Consider the following 21,706-nt stretch of genomic DNA (forward strand, 5'->3'; position numbering starts at 1 on the left):
TAAAAATAAAAATTTGGAGTTTATAAATTCTTCTATTTAAATGTACTCAAAAGCAGGGAGGAAACCTCACTTTGAGCTTCTCTTGATTTTAATTTCTGTGATCGTCTTGCAGTTTTGATGGAATTGCTGGGTTTGAATCTGACCTCTCACAGGATTTTGGAAGTAGCTCCACAGAAGCCTGATTTAACTCTAGTTTGAAGGAGGAAGAGGTGTTATTAAACCAACTCGCCATGACCATAGTATTTGTTACTACTATAACCTTTGAAAAGTTGTTTTAGCTAAATAATGCATTTTGCATGCACAGATCTCTTTTAGCTACTATTTTAAATAACTTTTTTCGGGCAACAGGGTCATGGGAACATTGGACTTTCTGAGAGAGAAGTCTAATCCATCAAATATAATGTGATCAGCCATAGTCATTTCATTATTACCTTGTTTTGACTTGCTCAGTGAGACTAAACTTTGATTCTAACACACTAAACTGTGTTAGAATCGAAGTTACAATTTAGATTTCTGAAAGCTACTTTACTGACTATTAATTTTATTATTATTTCAATGACTTTCAGGTTCTCAACCTTTTCATTGCACTGCTGCTGAATTCCTTCAGTACCGACTGTCTCCAGACAGCAGAGGATGATGGAGAGATGAACAACCTCCGGATTGCCTTCGCTCGGATTCACAAGGGATTTCACTTTGTGAAGAGTGTTACGTGGGATACCTGCTGTGGAAAGCTCAGGCATGTAAAGAAAGCACACAGGAAGAAAATCAAATTGACTGCACAGAACCCACTTGGGTTCAAACATGAAGAAATTAAAAGTTGTAAAGAAAATTACAGTAATGAATGGACTGAGAAAAATGGGGACAAATGCTCAGGTCTTGAAGATTTTATTACCAATCCCAATGTATTTGTTTGTGTCCCTATTGCTGAGGAAGAGAATACAAGTGAGGGTTTTGAAGATGAAGATAAGCTGAGTACTTTTACAGACATAGAATGCAGCAAACAGGTAATAAATTTCTTTATTTGTGTTGGAACAGTAGAGCGCATATACGTATGGATGGACGCATGTATGGTAGAAGCCCATAGCAGAACAGGGTGGCATAAGTTGATCCATTTCCAGAGAGTTACCAAATTCTGAACTAGAACCAAAAGTACGAATGTTTAGAGTGAGTGCAAATTATCACTTGGAGCCTTTTAAAAATTGAGGGTCTTTCGTGGTCTTAAAAGAAAGACCATAAATTGTTGGCTTTGCTGCAGGAATTCCTGGCTGACACGTTGTGTTACACACAGGTAATTACATAGCCCATAGATTGTCCATAGATAATTGTGGCAGTCTTTTGCGAACCTGGAATCTTTATGTAAAAATTTATGTAAACAATGCCATTTTGCGTTACTTACATGACAGATCAGAAATGTATGTTCTGCATAAAGAAGTTTATCATGAACTCATAACATAAATGTATTGCTCTGGTCCATTCTTCATCATCTGTCCTTGCTGTGTATTGTAATTATTAGAAGGTACAAGTATTAAGCATGAAGTGGCTCTATTAAGGTCACCTTTCTTATGTGATAACATATATCGTCCTGTTTCTTTCTTTTCTTTGAATTTTTCAGTTCTGTTTCAACCACAGAAGACTCCCTTTCTAGCCTCAAGGCTTCCCACCTTCAGTTTCCATCTTAATCCCTACGCAAAAATTCTCACCTTTTGACTAGTTCACTAAAATACTAGTTCCTTACTTTGTTGAACGTTCATTGGGAAATTTTTCCCTTTTGTAAAATCAGAGACTCGAAATGATCGAATCTTATGATTTTTGTCTGGAGAGCCTGCCTTTAAATGAAATGCATATCTTCTCTTTCTTTCCCTTCCAACTCGTCCACCCTCCAAAAAGCAAAAAGAAACCCCCTCTAACCCACAGATTATTTTCAGGATGAAAATCACCTGAGGCAAAGGGGAGAAAGAGGGAAAAATTCGGGAAGCTGGAGTAAAGGATCGGGATTTTCCTCTGAAGAATTCAGTGTACTTTACCTAGGAAAGGATAGGAAGGCTGAACCGTCATCACCAGAACAAAAGGAGGTAATAATTTTTTTTCTATGGCATTGACTTTCCAATATGGGTCAAGGTTGGGTATGTTTCTGTTCAAGGATTTTCTGGAGCTTGCAGTAGCCAGTCTGTCCGGTTAATGACAGAGACGGAATTCTGTGAATAAAATTGAAGCTGTGCTAGGTTTCTATGTATTGATTTTTTTTAAAAAAAGGATATGTATAGGGAAGAGAGTGTTTAGAAATGGAAAAAATAAAAAAAAAAAGTTGATTCAAATAGATAATTTGTAAAATTCTCTCTGCTATTTTCCATTTATTGATATTTGAGTCCAAAAAAAGGAGAGAAGGGGAAAAAAACAAGGCATTGAGAGAGAGAGATGCTGTCTTATTATCGTATTAAGAGAGCGGGAAATTCCAGCAAGTCTGCCTGTATCCTAAATATCTCAATTGCAAGAAATGTAATACTTTAAATGAGTTTCTCACTATGACACTAAAGATAGCAGTTAGTATATAAAAATATTTTTAGAATAATTTTGAATAAAGAATACACTAAAAAATTAGCAAAGCACTATGCAAACATAAAGGAACAAAAACAGAGTAAGTGATTTGTAATAAACTGCTGACTCATCATACATGGTATGTGGTGTGATGGGATAGAGAAAAGCTTAATAACTGGAGAATATATGATATGATTCCAACTTCTATTTCATCAATACTGTAATGGGTGTTTCAGTTCTTGATACAAGATATATTTATTTTCCTATGATTTCATGGTTTTAACCCAAGCAGTTTATCCCACTTTGAGGACTACACGTACTGATAAACAAGTTAGGAGCTCATCAATTTACCAGCTTATTAGGTAGTTACATTTGGTTCATGTAGATAAATATTGTAATGATGTAGCTTTGGCCCCTATTTGAATGCACCTATTGGTATTTCTAAGCTCATATACTTTTAAAACCACAAAGTTTGTTCCATTACCAACACCGTTTGAAATATTAGAACACAGCCAAGTTTTAATTTTGAATGTTATATGTTCATGGATGAATTTATTCATTTGGAGCCGAATGTAGAAAGAATTCATACCTGATCTTATTTTGCTTCATAGTTTGACAATATCAGCTCTTCTGAAGGCAGCACGGTGGATCTGACAAATCCTGAAGATCTTTTGAGGAAGATTCCAGAGTTTGCTGAAGACTTCAAGACTCCAGAAAAATGTTTTCCAGAAGGTAAGGCTCTCACGGCTTCACTACTGGGAAGTGAGAAGAGTCAAAACCCAACCTGTTTCTCTGAGCCAATTTCTTTTCCTTTATTTCTTTTCTTTTATTCTGATCCAATAAAGTGAGATTATTTTCAGTGAATTTTAGTTATCTGGTAATCAGATAAATAATCTAAATCATTGTCCCTCTCTAGTCAACAGAGATTGTGGCACCTGAAAAATAAAACCCCCTTCCTTTAAAAGCCAATTGCTTCTAACTAGGACCTGGGCAATGGCATAGACCCAGTCCCAAAAAATGAGATTATTATAGTGAAGTGAGATGAATTTTACTCAAAATATTCACAACATAAGGTCACTTTTGGACTTTAACATAAGAGAAGTGTAAGTGGTCAGAGCTCCCTTGACAACGGCCACTGGAACAGGGCACTTGGCGCATCAGGTTTACTAATACTTTGCAACAGTATAAATGTTTATTCCTTGAATAGCGTTTCATGAACAATTTCTGTAACAAACAAAGGAGTGAAATAAGCAGAGAGAAGCTGCTCGGGTATCACTACTGGGTGATAATCTGGGAACCCCTTCTCAAATCCTTGTGCAACTTCTGGCTTTACAAGTTGTTACAGGATGTGCCGAGTCCTTTTATGAATTCTTCCTACCCAAACATGTGTAAAAACATGTGGTTTTCGTAAGATGAAAAGAAATAGCTCTTGAGATTTTTCTAAAATAACTGGCACTACTGACAGACAGGGATAATCGTTGCAGTCTCAGTATTAGTTGTGAGAGAATAAGCTACATCAAGCCAGTCTATAGGCTCATTTCTTCCAAGTGTGTTGTAATAAATGAATTATAACTGTGGCAAAATTCTTCCTGGTGCTCCAACTTGCTTTTTGCTCAGCCAGTCAACCTGGCTGACCACCACTGTTTTTCACCCATTCACCCGAGTTTTCTTCGATTCTATTTTCTGGCCATTCAAGCTTCCCGGTACCACAAAATGGTTGTGAAGGACTGTTCAGCCTGGAGAAGAGAAGGCTCCGGGGAGACCTTATAGTGGCCTTCCAGTACCTGAAGGGGTCCTATGGGAAAGCTGGGGAGGGGCTGTTTGCAAGGGCATGTAGTGATAGGATGAGGGGTGATGGTTTAAACTAGAGCAGGGTAGCTTTAGATTAGACATTAGGAAGAAGTTCTTTACACTGAGGGTGGTGAGACACTGGAACAAGTTGCCCAGAGAGGTGGTGGAGGCCCCATCCCTGGAGACATTCAAGGCCAGGCTTGATGAGGCTCTGAGCAACCTGATCTAGTTAAAGACGTCCCTGCTTCCTGCAGGGGGGTTGGACTAGATGACCTTAAAAGTCCCTTCCAACCCAACACATTCGATGATTCTCCAGCCTCACATACGTGGAGCCCAGGAGCAGGTCCCACGGCTCTCTGAGTTTGCTCTCCTCCTTCGCTCCCAAAGGCACGGCCTTTCTCTCCTCCCCGCCTTCCCATTCAAGTACTGCTTCCTGCTAGATATTTTATCTGATGAGAACACGGATAAATCAAACCTGTCTCTAATTACTCCCATATCCTCATTGCTCTGTTTTGCCCTGGTCTCTGGTTTGATTTTTTTTCTGTGCCCTTTTTGGGTCAGTGAAACTTGTAATGCACAGTTTTAGGATTGAATCAATAACAGTGAAGCATGTAGAAATTATTTGAAGCTAGAGAGGTGTTGTACCTGAATGCAAAGTATTCTCTGTGTAGCAATTTTTATATATATATATATATATTTTTATATATTTACTATTATGTTTTACATCATAAATCCTGAGATTCTCTGTACCTACATTACAGTTTGCTTTCTCCAGGAAAAAAACCCAACCAAACCACAAATATTGCATTAATAATGCATATGTCAGATTTCTGAGGTACAGTTTTTTTTTCAGAACTACTTTATCGATGGCATTTTTTTTGCCAGTACAGCCATTAGAACAAAACAAATGAAGAATGTTCTTTCCCTGCTCCAGAAAAGAAATGTGAAATATCTTGTTCTGTGCTCTGTAGTCCCAGGCTGGAGTGTGCCTGCTGTGGCCAAACCATTAGAGAGCTCCGCTGAAGGTGCAGCAAATCTGTGCCTCATGCAGATCTATGAACAACAACAAAAAAAATCCCCGTCTTGTGCAAGTGCCATTCCCTGCCTCACCTCAAATCCCAGATCCACATTACTGGGGAAACTGGGATTATTGAAAGAAAGATTTTTGCATATATTATATCCTATTATATATATGAGTTATACAGTACTATATAATACGTATATAAGATATCATATATATGTGACACACAGATTATTTTTTTCATGTTTGGAAATGACAGAAGCCTTCTGACTGACATTTTTCGTGTTACTGAAAACATGAATTAGCCTAGAGCAAGGAAGATGTTAGCCTAAGTGAGTTAATTCTTGGCGAAATTAATAAGTAATCAGTTCCAGGATTTTGTAATGGGGTGATGAGGAAATGTTAGGTGGCCCTTGAGTCATTGTCTGTTATAAGAAGCAATCTGGTGAGTTTGAAAGGAGATATCTCCTTCTATGGAGCTGAGAGTATGACATATTCTAGCAAGTTATGTGATATAAAATCACTCCGTGCAGTCAGAACCAAATAAGTAAATGAATAAATCTTGCAAGGCAGGGTATAGTGCTGCAACATTAAAGACAACTGTTTACCTTCTTTGTCTCCGAGCCATTTTGCCATCTTGCTCTGCTTTCCAGTGTGTAGAAACTGAGAAAGGCTTTTGTAGCATCAAGACTCTTTCCATAGCTCTGAAACACCAGGTCACTGAAAGCATTGCCAGCATCTCAAAAATATCTTGAAATAATGGAAAATTGTCCAAAGGCACTCCACCTATATTATGTGTATATAAATAGGAGTTAAAAGGCCAACAAAATTAGATATTTCCTTTGTTTTGTTTTTTCTTTTTCCTCATGGGAAAACATAAAAAAACCCCCTAACAATGATGGAGTTTATGTGACCATGGACTTTCCCCTGCCATCAGAAGTTTCTTGAGCAACCCTTCCTTCCATGCATTCATTGCTGTCTCTCGCTTTCAGGTTGTGTTCGATACTTTCGTTGTTATGCGGGTAGTGCCATAAAGTTTGGAGGAGAAAGATGGTGGAATCTGAGAAAAACCTGCTTCCAGATTGTTGAACACTCCTGGTTTGAATCCTTTATCATATTCATGATTCTTCTGAGCAGTGGAGCCCTGGTTAGTTTAGCAAAGTTTCATGTATTTATTTAGAAGCATTTTCAGCTCTAATTTTCACCCAGAGAAGTTGTTTTTAGCACAACCCACAGTGAATATCTTTGAACTCATCAGGAGAAAAAAATAGAGGCTTCACTTAACAGACACTTATTCACAATTGCAATTACTGCAAATTTATTATTCATGTTATTACAAATTATGAGAGAGAGTGAACAATGCTAAAAAGATATAACTCAGAAGCTGTTTCTATTCTGGATTCTATACTGGATTTTCCTGTGTCTCTGGAAGTTGTTTCACCGTTGGGAAATTACCTTTTTTATGTCATTAAAAGAAATTACTCAATAGTAAAAAAATTGGTTCTTTTGAGAGTATGTTTCTGGAAATTCATTTCAATACGTTTATACTTTTCTCCTAGGATCCCATTGGGCATGATGAGTGTCCACGGAGGTGTAGTACATAGAGAAAAAGAAAGAGAAGGGACAGGGAGAACTAAAAGTTTATCAGCTGACATAGATTTGAGCAAAAGACAGGGTTTAGATCTGTGTAAAACACATACTGGATGACAAAGAGGTCTTGATGATGCTAGACTTTAGTTTTATAAAGTTCATCTCTGACTTCTGCCATTTATATGTATATTACGATTTCAGGCATTTGAAGACATCCATATACGTGAGAGAGAACACATTAAAACTATGTTGGCATTTCTTGACAAAATGTTCACTTTCATCTTTGTTCTGGAGATGCTCCTGAAATGGGTGGCTTATGGCTTCAAGAAGTTTTTCACCAATGCCTGGTGCTGGCTGGACTTCCTCATTGTAAACGTAAGTTCTGCCTTTGGCGTTTCTATGTGGGTCCTGGTGCAGGATGCATCCACAAAACAGCAGAATCACTGTTTTGTGGATGCGAAGCTAAGACAGTACTCTTACCTACTTTAATGATGGCTTTGGGATATTGCACTCTGGGCACTGAAAATATTGTGAGATTTTGGTTTTTTTAAGAAACAGGAATAAAGGAAACAGATACCAGGACATTGCTAATACTTTATTTTGTCTTCCCATTCAGATCTCTTTAATAATCATGTTTGGCGGTTCGTTTGGCCCCATGAAATCTCTTAGGACTCTTCGAGCTCTGAGACCCTTAAGAGCATTGTCACGATTTGAAGGGATGAGGGTAAGACCGAACACAAACCAAAGGCTCTCATTACTAATAAGCATGTAACAGGTTTGTAACTCACGTCCGTGACTTTATGAAGTTCACGTATCTACCTCAAGTTCAGTCTAGGACCTATAAAATGAACTTTTAAAAGGCAGCTTCGCTGCGCTCCTCTGTACCTGGCTGCTCCTTATAGACTATCCTTGAGTGATTGATCCTGAGTGCCATTGAAACTAAAGCTAGACTAGGCTAGGCTTTGTGCCATTGCTGCTCAGTCATTCTTGTGTTCCTGTCTTACTGAGATAGCCAAAAATAAAATAGAGAATAAGAACTGTGAGCACAATTCTCATTTTTGAAGTCTGATGACAAGGTAATTAAAATGAAAGAATCATCTCCATTCTGCAGTCTTTTACTGGACTGATTTACAAAAACTTCAGACTATTGAGAGGTACTTTGCTCAAATTATTGTTCTAAATAGACAGATTCTTTCAAAAAGCTGGAGTGTATGTGGAGTATTTGCTGCCCTTTTCCATCAAAGGAGCACCTGGAACAATGTGAAGCTGCTGGACATTAATTACTTCTAATTACATATCTGCCATTGTGCAAATGCAGATAAAGATTCTCTCAGACACATGTAAAACACACCCATACGCTGCAGTGGGAAACAGCGTGATGACCACAGAGGTATTTGAGGAAAAGTCTGGTCTATGGAATACACTCTGGCATGTGAGAAGGGATGATAGAAATACGTATGGCATCACTGTCACACCTTTACGTGGGAGTGCAGCTGAGGTACAGATTGCTTTTGGATATCTTCTGGAAGTGAGACTGAAAGCTCTCTGACTGCAATCTTGTCACTGTGAAGGCAGAGAGAAATTGCATTAAATTAATTAAAAGAATCTATCAAAATTTCCATGTCTGGAGTTAATTTTGAAACAGGTACCATCATGCTTTCTGTCTTACTATGCAGAATGTGTGTGACACGGCCTCAAAAATCAAAGCTTTTTCGTTTTTCTTCTGGTCCATCAAGTTCTTCTTTGCTACCTGATGGCTGATTTCACTGCCTGCGCTATGAAACTCAGAGATATTCTCCTCATTTCCTTACTCTGTCCCATTTTATGAAGCAATCTGTTATGTCACAGCGTGCACTTCAAACCTACATGGACGTTTTGTGGGATCATACAGCACCTAGCATGGAAAAAGTAGCTGGCTCAAACCAAGCACAATCATAATCAACTAAAAGTAATAGATCTAGCAAAATACTAGTGGAGAATTCTTGCTGGTCCTTTTAAAAGCTAATTTCTACAGTGCTAATAATACAGTCCTCTGCACTAGTGCTTATGGATGAATACTTCAGAAATTTTATGTTATAAAAGTTTAAAACAAACAAACAAATAAAACATCCCCTACTCCAAAACCAAGGGAAAGTCATCATAGAATCATAGAATTGTTAGGGTTGGAAGAGGACGGACTCACATTGTAATATACTTACGTGGTAGTGCCCCACAGCAGCCCAAAAAGTATCAACTATTCCTTTGAAAGACTAAGAGATACTATGGACCTTTGAACCTTTGTTCAAGATATCAATGCCAGCTGTGACTAGTATTTACATGGAAAACATTAGGTTTCTGTTTGCTGAGATGACTAAGTGACTGCTTATTGCACTGAGAAAATACTTGAGCCCGTCTTCGCTTAAGTGTATTTTTCCTCTCCCATTTCATCCGAGGTGGTGGTCAATGCCCTCGTGGGAGCCATCCCTTCCATCATGAATGTTCTGCTCGTCTGCCTCATCTTCTGGCTCATCTTTAGCATCATGGGAGTGAACCTCTTTGCTGGGAAATTTGGGAAATGTGTGAATCTGACAGAAGAAGATTCAGAAATAAATGATTCGATCAATAACATAACAGACTGTAGAATGTATAATAACACAGGAAAAATATTCTGGGTGAATGTTAAAGTCAACTTTGATAATGTTGGCTCTGGCTACCTGGCTCTGCTTCAGGTGGTAAGTGCAGCTTGCCTTCACTAGCCAGTACCATGTCAGATGGGCTTGACCTCCTGCCAACTCCTAACTCATCTCTGTGGCTGATGTCATACAGCCTGCTCTTCCCTTGTCGCTGGCTGTTCAAAAGCCAGCGCTATCTGTGCACACAAATGGAAAAAGGGGAACAAATTAGACCCTGCTCTGACTTTCCAGGTGATAAAGTAAGCATCTGGTGCACAAGTGCTGTTTCCGCCTCCAGCAGGTTTGTGACCCTGAGAGCTGGAGTCAATCTCAGAAGGAATTCTGGGGCAAATACTGACCTAATCTGCCATAATACGGATTTGTTCATCCATGAGGGTTGTAAGGCCTTTAGCAGACCATGCTAGTGAAGTTTTGCCTGGTTGGCATCTTAGGACAACATGTTCTATCCCACTCTAGCAAACTTTCTCATCCGGATAAGGCTGAAAATGCCACACATACAGCAGAGCCAAGTTTCCTTAAAGTCAGAGTTTGGTGTGGTGTGACCACACCAAAACCTCTTTCTCTAGTTAGTGTTATTCAGATATTGCCAATTATGTGAAGACTTTTACCCTGAAAGTTCAACATATTTTCCATAATCTCTCATTCTAGGCAACATTTAAAGGTTGGACAGACATCATGTACGCGGCCGTAGATTCACGAGAGGTCAGTCACTATATTCAAATTATATTTTTTGTTAATGCAATGGCTTTCTGCAAAAATGTTATGATTTTTTCACTTTTACATCTGCTGTTTGTCTGTGCTAAATCTTTCCAGTAAATTTTTTATCAGCTGATGTAAACCTTTCACCTGCAAATCACTCATAGTATCCTAAAGCTGATCTGTTGTAGTGGGGAAAGGGATTCAACTCCAGATCTACCTGCCTAAATGCAGTTACCTAGAGTGTAAGGTCTCCAGGTGAGTTTGCCTCCAAGTGCCCTCTATGCTTAATGGAAATCTAGTCAATATGTTCAGAGGGATCTAGGAGCATTTCAGCTCACGCTGGATATCTGTATTGTTCAGCTCGACACTTCTTTATACTATATTGACTCTACTAATAACAGGATGTCCATCAGCTAGCCGGGGACTTGAGTGTTCCCACTCACATGGAGGCACCTACCTTCACGCATCTTCTTTTATGAAACTCAAGTCCACTTCGAAACATAAACCCAAACTTCATCAAGAATCGATCTAATGTGGATAAACAATCATTTAAAATACATTGTCGGGCATCACTAATACTGTTTTGCCTACTGCTTATATTGCCAGTAGCATTTTATGCCCCATTTATAAAGCGGTATGTCTTTGGAAGCAAAGAATTTGAAATGAAGAGGTTATGCTAATTTGATCATGCCTTCAAAGGAATCAAATAATTTTAAGAGTACCATATATGAAAATGAGGGGGGGAACGTTTCAATGCTTTTTTTTAATTTAAAAACTGTTTTTCTTTTGTGTTTTTTTGCTAAGGAGATATCTAGACCAAGGTTTTTAGTATCGAGAGCTTGGAATTAGACTTCTAAATAGTTTGCTTGATTTTTCAAGTACTGAGCAATTTACAGCTTCTATTGTTATTGGAAGAAGCTGAACTGATGCTTCTGAAACGCTTATGAAAATCATGTCAGAATGTCCAATTCAGTAACTATTTCTATTGACTTTAGCAGAGCCTCAATCAATTGCAAATGGTAAGATTTTAAAACAGGTTGGAAAAGAAAAAAAATCTACAACAATCAGCTTTTGTGGAAAAAAAAAAGACATTTTAAATAAAAGTAAACCTCATCCACCATTTGTCAAAGACTAAGTTTTGCTCTACAAGTTTTTCAGTGCAAATATATCAGTATGAATTAAATTATCCTGTTCTGCAACGATCTGGCCTGAAACTACACAAATAAACATTGTAAAGGAAATCAAGTTAATGACTTGTCATAGTATAAACACTTTGTAGTACTGTTATTTTGAGCCATATTCTCTGGCTAGTTATCTCTCATGTGCTGTGCTTGGTGTATCATTTTGTTAAGGTTCGTGTTTAATTTCAAAAGCGATAGCAGTCAGCATCCAAGCAATAATGCGCCTACGAGGTCCTAGAATTTTGATGCGCTTAGTAGTCACCATATGAATGTTACTTCCTTCCATCATTTCATGCCCCTTCCAAAAGCATCTTATACATACAATATTTTCTGTTATACACTATTGGTAGTTTTAAAATTTTGTCAGAATTAGCAGTAGGGCTGTAAATCTTAGTTCCTCCTGCAACCAATTTGTGAGAGGATCTGCAATATCACGACTATTCTGAATTGAGCCCATGTTGTTATTGGTCATTTTTCACGTTGCTTCTCATTCTTGCAGAAAAATGAGCAGCCGCAAATGGAGCACAGTCTATTTATGTATCTCTATTTTGTGAACTTCATCATCTTTGGATCTTTCTTTACCCTGAATCTCTTTGTTGGTGTTATTATTGACAACTTCAACCAACAAAAGAAAAAGATAAGTATATTGGTTGTGCTCCCAGGCACCTACTGTATTTCGAGCAATGCTGTCTTTTGAGAACAAGATCCTTGCTATATGTAGAATCTTAAACTTCTATTGGCATTTACAAGAGCATTAGTAATCAAGTTAGCAGAAGTAACACCCAGGATGAGTTTTTTCCTCCTTTCTTCTCTCCTATAACCTGAACACCCAGCCCTTTCCCAACATTTCAAAGGCAATGACATCCTCTCTGCAGTCCCTTAAAAAGTTCCTCCTTTGTGGGAACTGAGCACAACAGGAGCTTCATTATTTAGAAAGTGATCCGGTACAGATGCTCTGAGAAGTATTTTGGATATTCAACAAGACCAGGATGTGGGTAGCCAGGGAAAGATTTGTTCCTGTCCAGGTTTTCAGTAGGTCCTTTGTTTTCACGCTTTCTCAGCCAGCTGGGTTTCACCCCAGGACTTCTGCTCTGTGGATGTATGGTTTGTGCCACTCTGGTTTTTTGGACACTGCTCCGCATTATGAAAAGGGCTGGTACAAGCAAGATGTGAAAAAGGAAGGAATGTTAGTTTCCAGCATTTTAGATTTTGTAACTACAATAGTGCTGCTTTTCACCAAATAACAGTGACCTTTCTTTATATACTTAGGTGGGGAAGATATCTTTATGACAGAAGAACAGAAAAAATATTACAATGCAATGAAAAAGTTAGGAAAGAAGAAACCTCAAAAACCCATTCCAAGACCGTTGGTAAGACTATCTGAATTCTTCAAAACAAAAATGCATTGCAAAAGTGGCATTTAATTCACTGAAAAGTGCATAAGTTTACATATTGTATATAAATTATTTATACTATCTTTACATTGATACTCAGAAAGTGCTCTAAAGTCAATTCCGTACCAAAAAGTTTCACTGAAAGAATTTACAGGTTAAATATTTATTAAGTTCTCTGCATAAATATTCTTGGGTTTTACATTCACCTTGGAACTGATTAAATTTCAGGATGGGAAGGGATTTTTAATGTCATTTTTACATTCTACCTTTCTCAAGTTTCTCTGACTTTACCATAATTGAGTGACTTTGCAACGTAAAAATTGGAGCTGTTGGAAAGAAACATGTACAGATGAGTCCTCCCTACTTTCATAAATGATGCCGGATGTATTTTTTTCCTCTAGAACAGATACCAAGGGTTCCTTTTTGACATCGTAACACGCCAGGCTTTTGATGTTGTTATCATGATTCTCATCTGCCTTAACATGATCTCCATGATGGTGGAAACCTATGACCAAAGTGAAACGAAGTCTGACATCCTTAACAAAATCAATACGCTCTTCGTTGCCATCTTTACTGCAGAATGTGTTCTGAAGTTGGTGGCTCTGAGGCAGTACTATTTCTCAAATGCCTGGAACATATTTGATTTAGTTGTAGTGATCATGTCACTTGTTGGTAAGTAAAATTGGTTTGGCAAATTCTTACTATATCAATTACTATTCTTTTCAGAAAAAAAACAGTTAAGATTTATCAACTGCAAATGGATGTTGAAATGGAAATCAGAATACTGTAAAGTCTTGAGAAAAAAGAACTAAAAACCCCACCATGATTATATTAAAATAATATGAAATAAGATTTTTTTTTTTACATTTCTTCTATTTTCTTTTAACAAAAGTATTTACAAAAAAAAAAAGGTGGATATGTTTCATAAAATCTTTCATATGGTTCTTTGGATAGTTTTTTCCTAGTCTGAAACACAGACTGAATAACCCATCATACCATTACCTTGTTATGTGCTAATTTCCATTGTTACAGTTTTAGTGCCGACTAAGAAATCTTTGATCAGATAGAAATTACTGGGTTTTGTCTTCTGTTTTTGTAGCAGAGAACTAAAATACATAGAGAATATGAAGACTGGAATTAGGTTATAGACTATAGAACTCAGTTTCTGAGAACTCAGGTACAGCTGATTGGAAATAAGGGTTCACAGGATAGAAAAGAACAACACAAATGTATTAGCTTTTATTTGAAGGGCTTGCAATGGAAGAACAGGGAAAAGAATTCTTCTGCTAATTTGAGCTTTCTGAAAATTTAACTATTCCTGGAGACACTACTGCCAAAAGAGCAGAAGGCATTTAGGGGAAGAAAATATTTGTTTTCTTTAGTATTACTTATGTTTTGGGTAAGTAAGATTCCAGTAAGAACATGGGTTCCTGGAGTAGAAATTCAGAAAAATGTACCCAAAACGTCTAAACCTAAAAAACTCTTCTAGTGCTACTAGATCTGTCAGTTTTTCATGCAAACTAAAGATAAAATAACATCTGTGTGTAGCTATGTCCCTGAATGGACTAAAAGCCATTCTAGAGTGGCATGCACAACTTCTGTGTTCATCACTGGCTTTGTTTATACATATCTTGACTATGTTATCTACATGACGACCATGACATTGTTGTTATATCTTGTTTTCTTAGTTTAGCTTTGTAGTGTCAGTGTCTGAAGTCACATTTAGAAGGTAAATAAGTAACCTACACCTGGTGAAGTATTCATACAACCGGTGTCAAAGAAAACCATCAGTCAACAAGTGTCGACTGATAGGGATATTGGAAGTTGTCTGTAGAAACGTGCTTGCCATCTTTAGTGCAACAGGTTCTATCTCCCGGTGGCTGAAGTTCATAATTGTTCGTAATTGTTCATAGCTCATAATTGCTGATTTCTACAACTATTTTTTCCACTCTAACTTCTATTAAAGGTTGCTCTCTTCACGTCTTAGCACACACACATCAGATATTTTTCAACTGTACAGATTCTATCATTTCATCCTACTTACTAGTTAAGCAGAAATGTGATATTCTAACCAGTTGTTACCTTTTCCATTTTAGCCTTACTGCTTTCTGGCATCGGTAAAGCATTTGAACATTTCTTACCACCTACACTCTTCAGGGTCATTCGCCTGGCTCGGATTGGACGAATACTGAGACTCATCCGGGCTGCCAAAGGAATTCGAACTCTGCTTTTTGCGTTAATGATGTCCCTACCTGCTCTATTTAACATTGGCCTCTTGCTTTTTCTGGTCATGTTCATTTATGCTATTTTTGGCATGGCTAACTTTGCCTATGTGAAGATGGAAGCTGGCATCGACGATATGTTCAACTTCCAAACCTTTCCTAACAGCATGCTCTGTCTCTTTCAAATCACTACGTCAGCTGGCTGGGATGGTCTCCTCAGTCCTATTTTAAACACTGGGCCACCATACTGTGATCCAAACGTAAATGGTACTACAGGCGAATGTGGTAAACCTGCCATAGGTATTATTTATTTTGTAAGTTACATCATTATATCATTTCTCATAGTTGTAAACATGTATATAGCTGTTATTCTGGAGAACTTCAATGCTGCTACTGAGGAAAGTACAGAGCCTTTAGGGGAAGATGACTTTGACATCTTTTATGAAATTTGGGAGAAGTTTGATCCTGAGGCAACTCAGTTTATAACTTTCTCTGCACTTCCAGACTTCGCAGATGGTCTGGCTGAACCTTTACGTGTACCAAAACCAAACAAAGTTGAACTCATAGCAATGGACCTGCCTATGGTCAGTGGAGATAGGATCCACTGCTTGGATATCTTGTTTGCTTTTACCAAACGAGTCTTAGGAGATTCTGGGGAGATGGATACTCTTAAAGTACAAATGGAGGAGAAGTTCATGGCTGCCAATCCATCCAAAAAATCCTACGAGCCAATCTCCACTACTCTCAGGCATAGACAAGAGGAAGCTTCTGCCACTGTCATCCAGCGCGCCTACAGGAGTCATTTGCTCCTGCGCTCCGTAAAGCAGGCTTCTTACCTGTACCATCGCAGAACTTGCAGCGGTGACACTCTTAGAGGTGCTGCTCCAGAAAAAGAAGGACTTATTGCATCTATGATGGGTGAAAACTATAATAGAAGTCCTGACAAGTCTGAAACTTTGTCCTCAGCATCCTTTCCTCCATCATATGACAGTGCCACGAGAGCCAGTAGTGGCAATCTCATGGTTGAGAATGGAGAAATTACAGGTAATCAACAATCTCCAGACATCAAATAGTTCATCAGTGACAATGTTCTTCAGAATATTTTAAAATGTTCACAGAAGCTGATATTGTAAATACATGTCAGCTGAGGCGACCTCCCTATTAAACAAAGTCTGTTGATCAGGATCAGTTAGCCATAGTTAGGTACGATCACTTAACTGTGGTAGCTGCTAAATCACAGCCTTTGACTGTGCTATGTTCAGCTTTGTTCAATATTTACGTATGAAGAGACAAAAGCTGTGAAAGGTTTTGGATCCGTTTGATCAAGGGCACCCCACTGCAAAGCAGGTCCCACGGTGCCTGAGCGCTGCGGCGTGTTCACAGCAGCGATAGACAACATCTGCTGATGTTACCCCTGGTGCTGGAAGCAGAGAAAAGCCCAAGCAGCAATGGATCCACTGGAGCACAGAAAAAGAACATCAATGTTAAGATAAACTGCCAAAGGGAAAGGAGCTGAATTTTGCCTTTAGTCCATTCCTAATTGATACTCTCATAAACCTGTTAAGCAAATGGCTGCTGATTTCTTTTTCTTTTTTTTTTTTTTTAATGTTTGGGGACCAATGTACCACAAACATAGACACTGCATGATCCACAGATATGCCATGATGTAGTGGACTTCTTCCAATACGATCGATTTACAGAATAAACCACGGCATGTATGCTATTGTAGTTGTGTTTCTGCAGCTTAATGAAATAATAAAAACAGCTCTTAGTATTACAGAAGTTGTACTGACCTGAGTAAAACCTTCCTTTATATTTTGTCTGTGAGGATTATTTTTTAACTCAATTTCATCTGTCAGTGGGGTGAAAGCTGACGTGCTGCGCGTCTATCAGTCACTCCATAACAATGGTGTTTATTACATACTTTCCTCAAACTTCACAGAATGGTTAAATTTCATGCTCAAGTTCATTCCTGCCAATGGGATAGAGAAGAGAGACGCAGAAAAGCATTTCCACTGGGGGAGAATCAGCAGCATCACTTCAGATGACATCAGAAACCCAGGCTGGGGGATGCCACATGGGCCCCATCGGAGCTGCCCTTGGTTGTAGTGGTGAGTGTCATCCATGGCCATGGAGTGAGGTCTTGACCTAAGGTAGATGTGTCCCATTGGCGGTAGGAGCCGTTCTCCCTTCTCCCTGTGCTTCTTTTATGGGAGGACCAGTTTTCTCTCTCCTGCAAAGATTAGAAAAACCGAAGTATGAGTAATGTGGACAATTAGGAAATCTGGGTTGAAGCATTTGGTTCTGGATTTAACCTAAGACTAAGGATGTAATCATAAACTATGTTTCTCATGAAACTACGCGTGCACATGGTCTCTCATGATCTTCGCCACATTTTCCTTCTAAAGGCCTTTGTCTTTCTTCATGTCCCTAATAGCTTGAGCTTCTCAGGAAAAAACATGCCTAAACAGTGGTCTTTTTTCCTTTGTAATTTTTCTCTGGATTTACTTCCAGCTGATGCACTTTGCTCTCTATTGGCTGTTGTGTTATCCCTTGTCATGCACTAGATATTGTCATAAATTACCCTTGACGTTTTAATTTCTTATTTAAACTTCAAACACATTACATGCAAGTCAGTGCAAGATGCATTTTATTTTTCTTAGTCGCAAGGTTGTAGCTGTGTGGCCACTGTTGGGGTTGGCAGGTTCTGGCAAGGTTCAGCTGAGCTTTTGCCTCCACCCTGATTTCAGGCAGAAAGGAAACTGGGTTTTGCAACAGAGTGGGACCTCCTCTACCCTCCACTTGCAACGTGTAGCAAGTTGCCTACTCTTTTCAACATCCCGTCTCTACAGTGGCAGTTATATGTCCTGCCTTGTGTCACCTTCCTCTTCTCCTCTTTTTCATCTCTTCAGATTGTGAGCTCTTTGGACAGAAATTCTCCTTCGCTATGAATGGTAAATTACACCTTAATAACGAGACCGTTTTCAGTGAATACTGTCTGAACACTGATTGCAAATAATATTTTTAATACTTTTTAATTTCAATTTCCTCTGTGGTATTCCCTTAGCTCCTCCTAGCCATCATAGCATCATTATTTAGTTTTGACTGATACTTCCTCAGATTTTAAGATAGGCGCACAGTGAATCTGCTTTATACCAGAGAAGTCAACAGCTCTATGCCACTGGAACCCAGGGGATTTTGTTCCTTCACACTAAAAAAAAAGCTGACAACTACAAAAGAATTAATATAATTAAAATATTTTTAGTTGACTAAAATGATTTTTAAACCACTTGCCCAGTTTGTGATCCACAACAGTTTAGGAGCTGACTACCTCTCACTTGTGAGACGGCGTTTCCCAGCTCCAGTGTCTGGTTTGACGTCTCGTTCCCGTGATGTGCAGAGTCCATTGACAAACAGTAACGAGCCACATGCACCGTTATCATTGATTTGTGTGTGCACTGAACAGTCACAGAATCATTTACGTTGGAAAAGACCTTTAGGATCATCGAGTCCAACCGTAAACCTAACACTGCCAAGTTACCGCTAAACCATGTCCCTCAGCATGACGACTACATGGCTTAAATACCTCCAGGGACGGTGACTCCACCACCTCCCCGGGCAGCCTGTTCCAATGATTGACAACCCTTTCGGTGAAGAAATTTTTCCTAATATCCAACCTAAACCTCCCCTGGCGCAACTTGAGTCCTGACATCGCATCCTCTTGGGAGATTACGCGTTTAAACACATCCATACCCAAAGGCAGAGCAACTCATCTTTGCCAGTTTGTGTGCCAGGAAGGAGCATTTTGGACTGTAAGAATAGTTCATTGACAGTCAGCTACGTACAAACCTCACTGAAGTCTGTCTGTCTGTGAAAGCCACCTGAAGCTGAGTCAGAGCTCCACCAGCGTAGGAGAGCAGATGCAAAACCCGAAGTGAATTGTTTATTCGTGCAAGAAATGACAAGTACCTCCTAGGGTGAATTTGATCTTCTGCAGAAACCCTTCTGAGTGAAGGTGATACCGTTTTGAGCCCTTGCCATGTTTTTTAATCCTTCCAGTTGTCCTCTGAACCCTCTTAATTTTAGATCCTACTGATGCCCGTACTAAAATCCTAGTTTCTTGTGATGGCTGTGTGGCATACAGTCTTGTTTCCAGATGGATTGCCATTGTTTTTGGTCATACTAAACAACATCTTATGTGCTTGCCCCTTTTTAGCCACTATTCTGAGAATATTACATTAGCAGCCTGGTCTCTTCAACAGTTACCGTGTCCATAATCTATGTATCGCTTACAAATTTTACCCCCAATTATTGCATTTTTAAAGGGGATATTAATATAGACAACAAAAACATGAGGGCTGAGAGCTCTTCCCTTTGACAGCCCGTGAGAAACACCAGCTCAATAACATGACGTCTTTGTCTATTCCTTTGATAGAGGTGCAGTGCAACAAATACAGCAATGAAGGACATGAGAATACCAGAACAACTGTATCTCTCTGTAGTGGGCTTGATTTCACACACGTTTTTCGCAGGAAATCAAAGTACTGCAAAGACCTCGAATATTTGCACCCCAGTCAAAAGACTTAAAGAAGGGAAAAAGAGGACTATGTGGAACTAACCAATAAAAAGCTATTTCCTTCAGCAAAAATCAGGACCTGTAGCATAAGCTAGACTGACTTTACCATTGAGACGGTATTTATTAACGGGATAATTTAGTTCAGTGTTTCTCAGCTCTTGGGCAAATCGATGGAGCTGCATGGCACAAAACTCCTACTGCACTTTAAAGAAAAGTTTTTTTCCTCCCGTTTGCCGGATACATTTGCAATTCAGCAGCTGTGAATTAAAACTGGATCAAGTGCAGAGAAGCAATACTAGAATGAATTAAAAAATAAAAAATATTATGAAAAGAGATTCAAGTTTAGTTTTTTCAGCCTGGAAATAACAGCTGAGAGGATGTATCATAACTCCCAGTAAATAAAGCAGGTGGGAAAAGGTGAGTGAGGGAGAAAAACGTTCAAAAGACAAATAGAATGTTTAGGAAAAAACTTACCTCGGAAATTAGAAGTGTCTTCTGTCCTTCAGGGGTTGGAGTCGTGAAAGCACTTTGCAGGAAGAGCAGAGCAGCTGTCTGACCAAAAGGTGAATAGTTCTAAATTTCCTCAAGGGATTAGGTACCGCGGCACTTTCAAGGGGATGTGTGACCCAGCAGACCCCTTGGTTCCTGCTTGAAACTCTCTGAATTTCATAAAATTAAGGCTTGAATGTGCAATAGGACAGTGAAACTTGTTGAATGCTTCCTCCTAGTGGTTTTACATCAAAATGACATATTCAACATGCTGAAAAAAGTTGGGGGCTCTATCTCAAATGCAGAGATTGAAACCTAAACAGACAATTAGCTGTCTCAAAAAAGAGCATTAGCAGCAAGCAGAGAGCTTAGAGGGAGTGGGAGAAAGGGTTGCGCTAAAAGAAAACTACAGTTCAAAGGTCAGAAAGCAAAGTGAGTGAGAATTTACAGTGTAAAAGAGAGTTAGACCATGAAGAGGAAACTGAAACAGTAATTTATAACTCATTGACTATATAAGAAAGAAGAAGTAAAAAAAAAAGATGTGTGATTGATTGGCTTAAAATGGGGCAAGGGTGAGGTTTTGGACAGTTTTAGGGTTAAAGATAATCTCTATACATGATAAAGATCAGGCAAATTGAAGATGATATTGAAGATGATACTCAATATGGGATTTTCTTTGGCTAACAAGAAATATTTGAACGGAAATGTGAGTACATCCACGGATGAACACGGAAGGGAATTAAAGCAATGGAGTCAGGGGCCGGAGTGACACCTATTCAAACATACTGCTGAGAACTGGCACATGAAACTGCAGATCTGTCAGGAGGGATTTTGTGAGAATGTCAAATCAGGAAAGGTAGCAGGAGGGAGAAAACACAATCCACGAAACTCAAACCAAATGTAATACTTGTGTTTGAAAAGGAGGTAACAAGCAATTCAAGCAATCAGACACTTGCTAATCTGAACGGAGTGAGTTGCAGGGCTGCGGAACACGTTTTGAAGAAGCAATAATGAAAGACTTGAAGGGAAGTAGAAAATTGAATAAAATAGGTTTGAAATCCATTTACTAAGAAAGAAGAATGTGGTGGATCTTATGCAGCGGTGTTCCGAGAAAGCCCTGTCAGATGGGGAGTTAGAGTCGAATTGGAGGCAACTGGCACTTACACAAGGGCTGTGCTATTTGTAGAGGGGAAACCGCTTCTGTTCATGTCATGAGAGACCTGCTGGCAAGAGAGCTCTCACACCGATCAGTTGGATTTAGCAAGATTTTATCCATAACCTGAGCACAAAAATGGCAGCACCTGCAGTAATTCAGTAAGTCAGAGTCAGGAGGAGTCAGGAGCATGCGGGAAGAGCAGGAAATCCTGCTGAATGACCTGGGACACTGAAGTAAGAACAAAACGCAATAGTGCAGGGCATGAAGTCATCTACCGGGGGCCAAATGGGGACATTTGCTACCAGGTGACGGAAACAGCAGAGCACTGCAAAGACCTGGATAAATCACTGAAACAGAATGGATAAATTACTGAAACAGAA

At 39.0% G+C, this 21,706-nt stretch overlaps 1 protein-coding gene across 1 annotated transcript in view; it reads left to right on the plus strand.

Moving 5' to 3' along the window:
• Positions 1 to 16,178, plus strand: part of LOC134510559 (sodium channel protein type 5 subunit alpha-like) — a 36,103-nt gene extending 19,925 nt beyond the window's left edge. Inside the window, exons 16-27 of the mRNA XM_063323853.1 lie at positions 567 to 1,004; positions 1,926 to 2,072; positions 3,147 to 3,267; positions 6,340 to 6,494; positions 7,139 to 7,312; positions 7,554 to 7,661; positions 9,370 to 9,648; positions 10,258 to 10,311; positions 11,989 to 12,130; positions 12,759 to 12,859; positions 13,285 to 13,555; positions 14,980 to 16,178. Coding sequence (XP_063179923.1) covers positions 567 to 1,004; positions 1,926 to 2,072; positions 3,147 to 3,267; positions 6,340 to 6,494; positions 7,139 to 7,312; positions 7,554 to 7,661; positions 9,370 to 9,648; positions 10,258 to 10,311; positions 11,989 to 12,130; positions 12,759 to 12,859; positions 13,285 to 13,555; positions 14,980 to 16,178 — 3,189 coding nt within the window. The remainder of the gene's footprint in view (positions 1 to 566; positions 1,005 to 1,925; positions 2,073 to 3,146; positions 3,268 to 6,339; positions 6,495 to 7,138; positions 7,313 to 7,553; positions 7,662 to 9,369; positions 9,649 to 10,257; positions 10,312 to 11,988; positions 12,131 to 12,758; positions 12,860 to 13,284; positions 13,556 to 14,979) is intronic.
• The last annotated feature ends 5,528 nt before the right edge of the window (positions 16,179 to 21,706 follow it).

This window comes from Chroicocephalus ridibundus, chromosome 2, assembly GCF_963924245.1.
Source record: "Chroicocephalus ridibundus chromosome 2, bChrRid1.1, whole genome shotgun sequence".
Classification (NCBI taxonomy): Eukaryota; Metazoa; Chordata; class Aves; order Charadriiformes; family Laridae; genus Chroicocephalus; species Chroicocephalus ridibundus.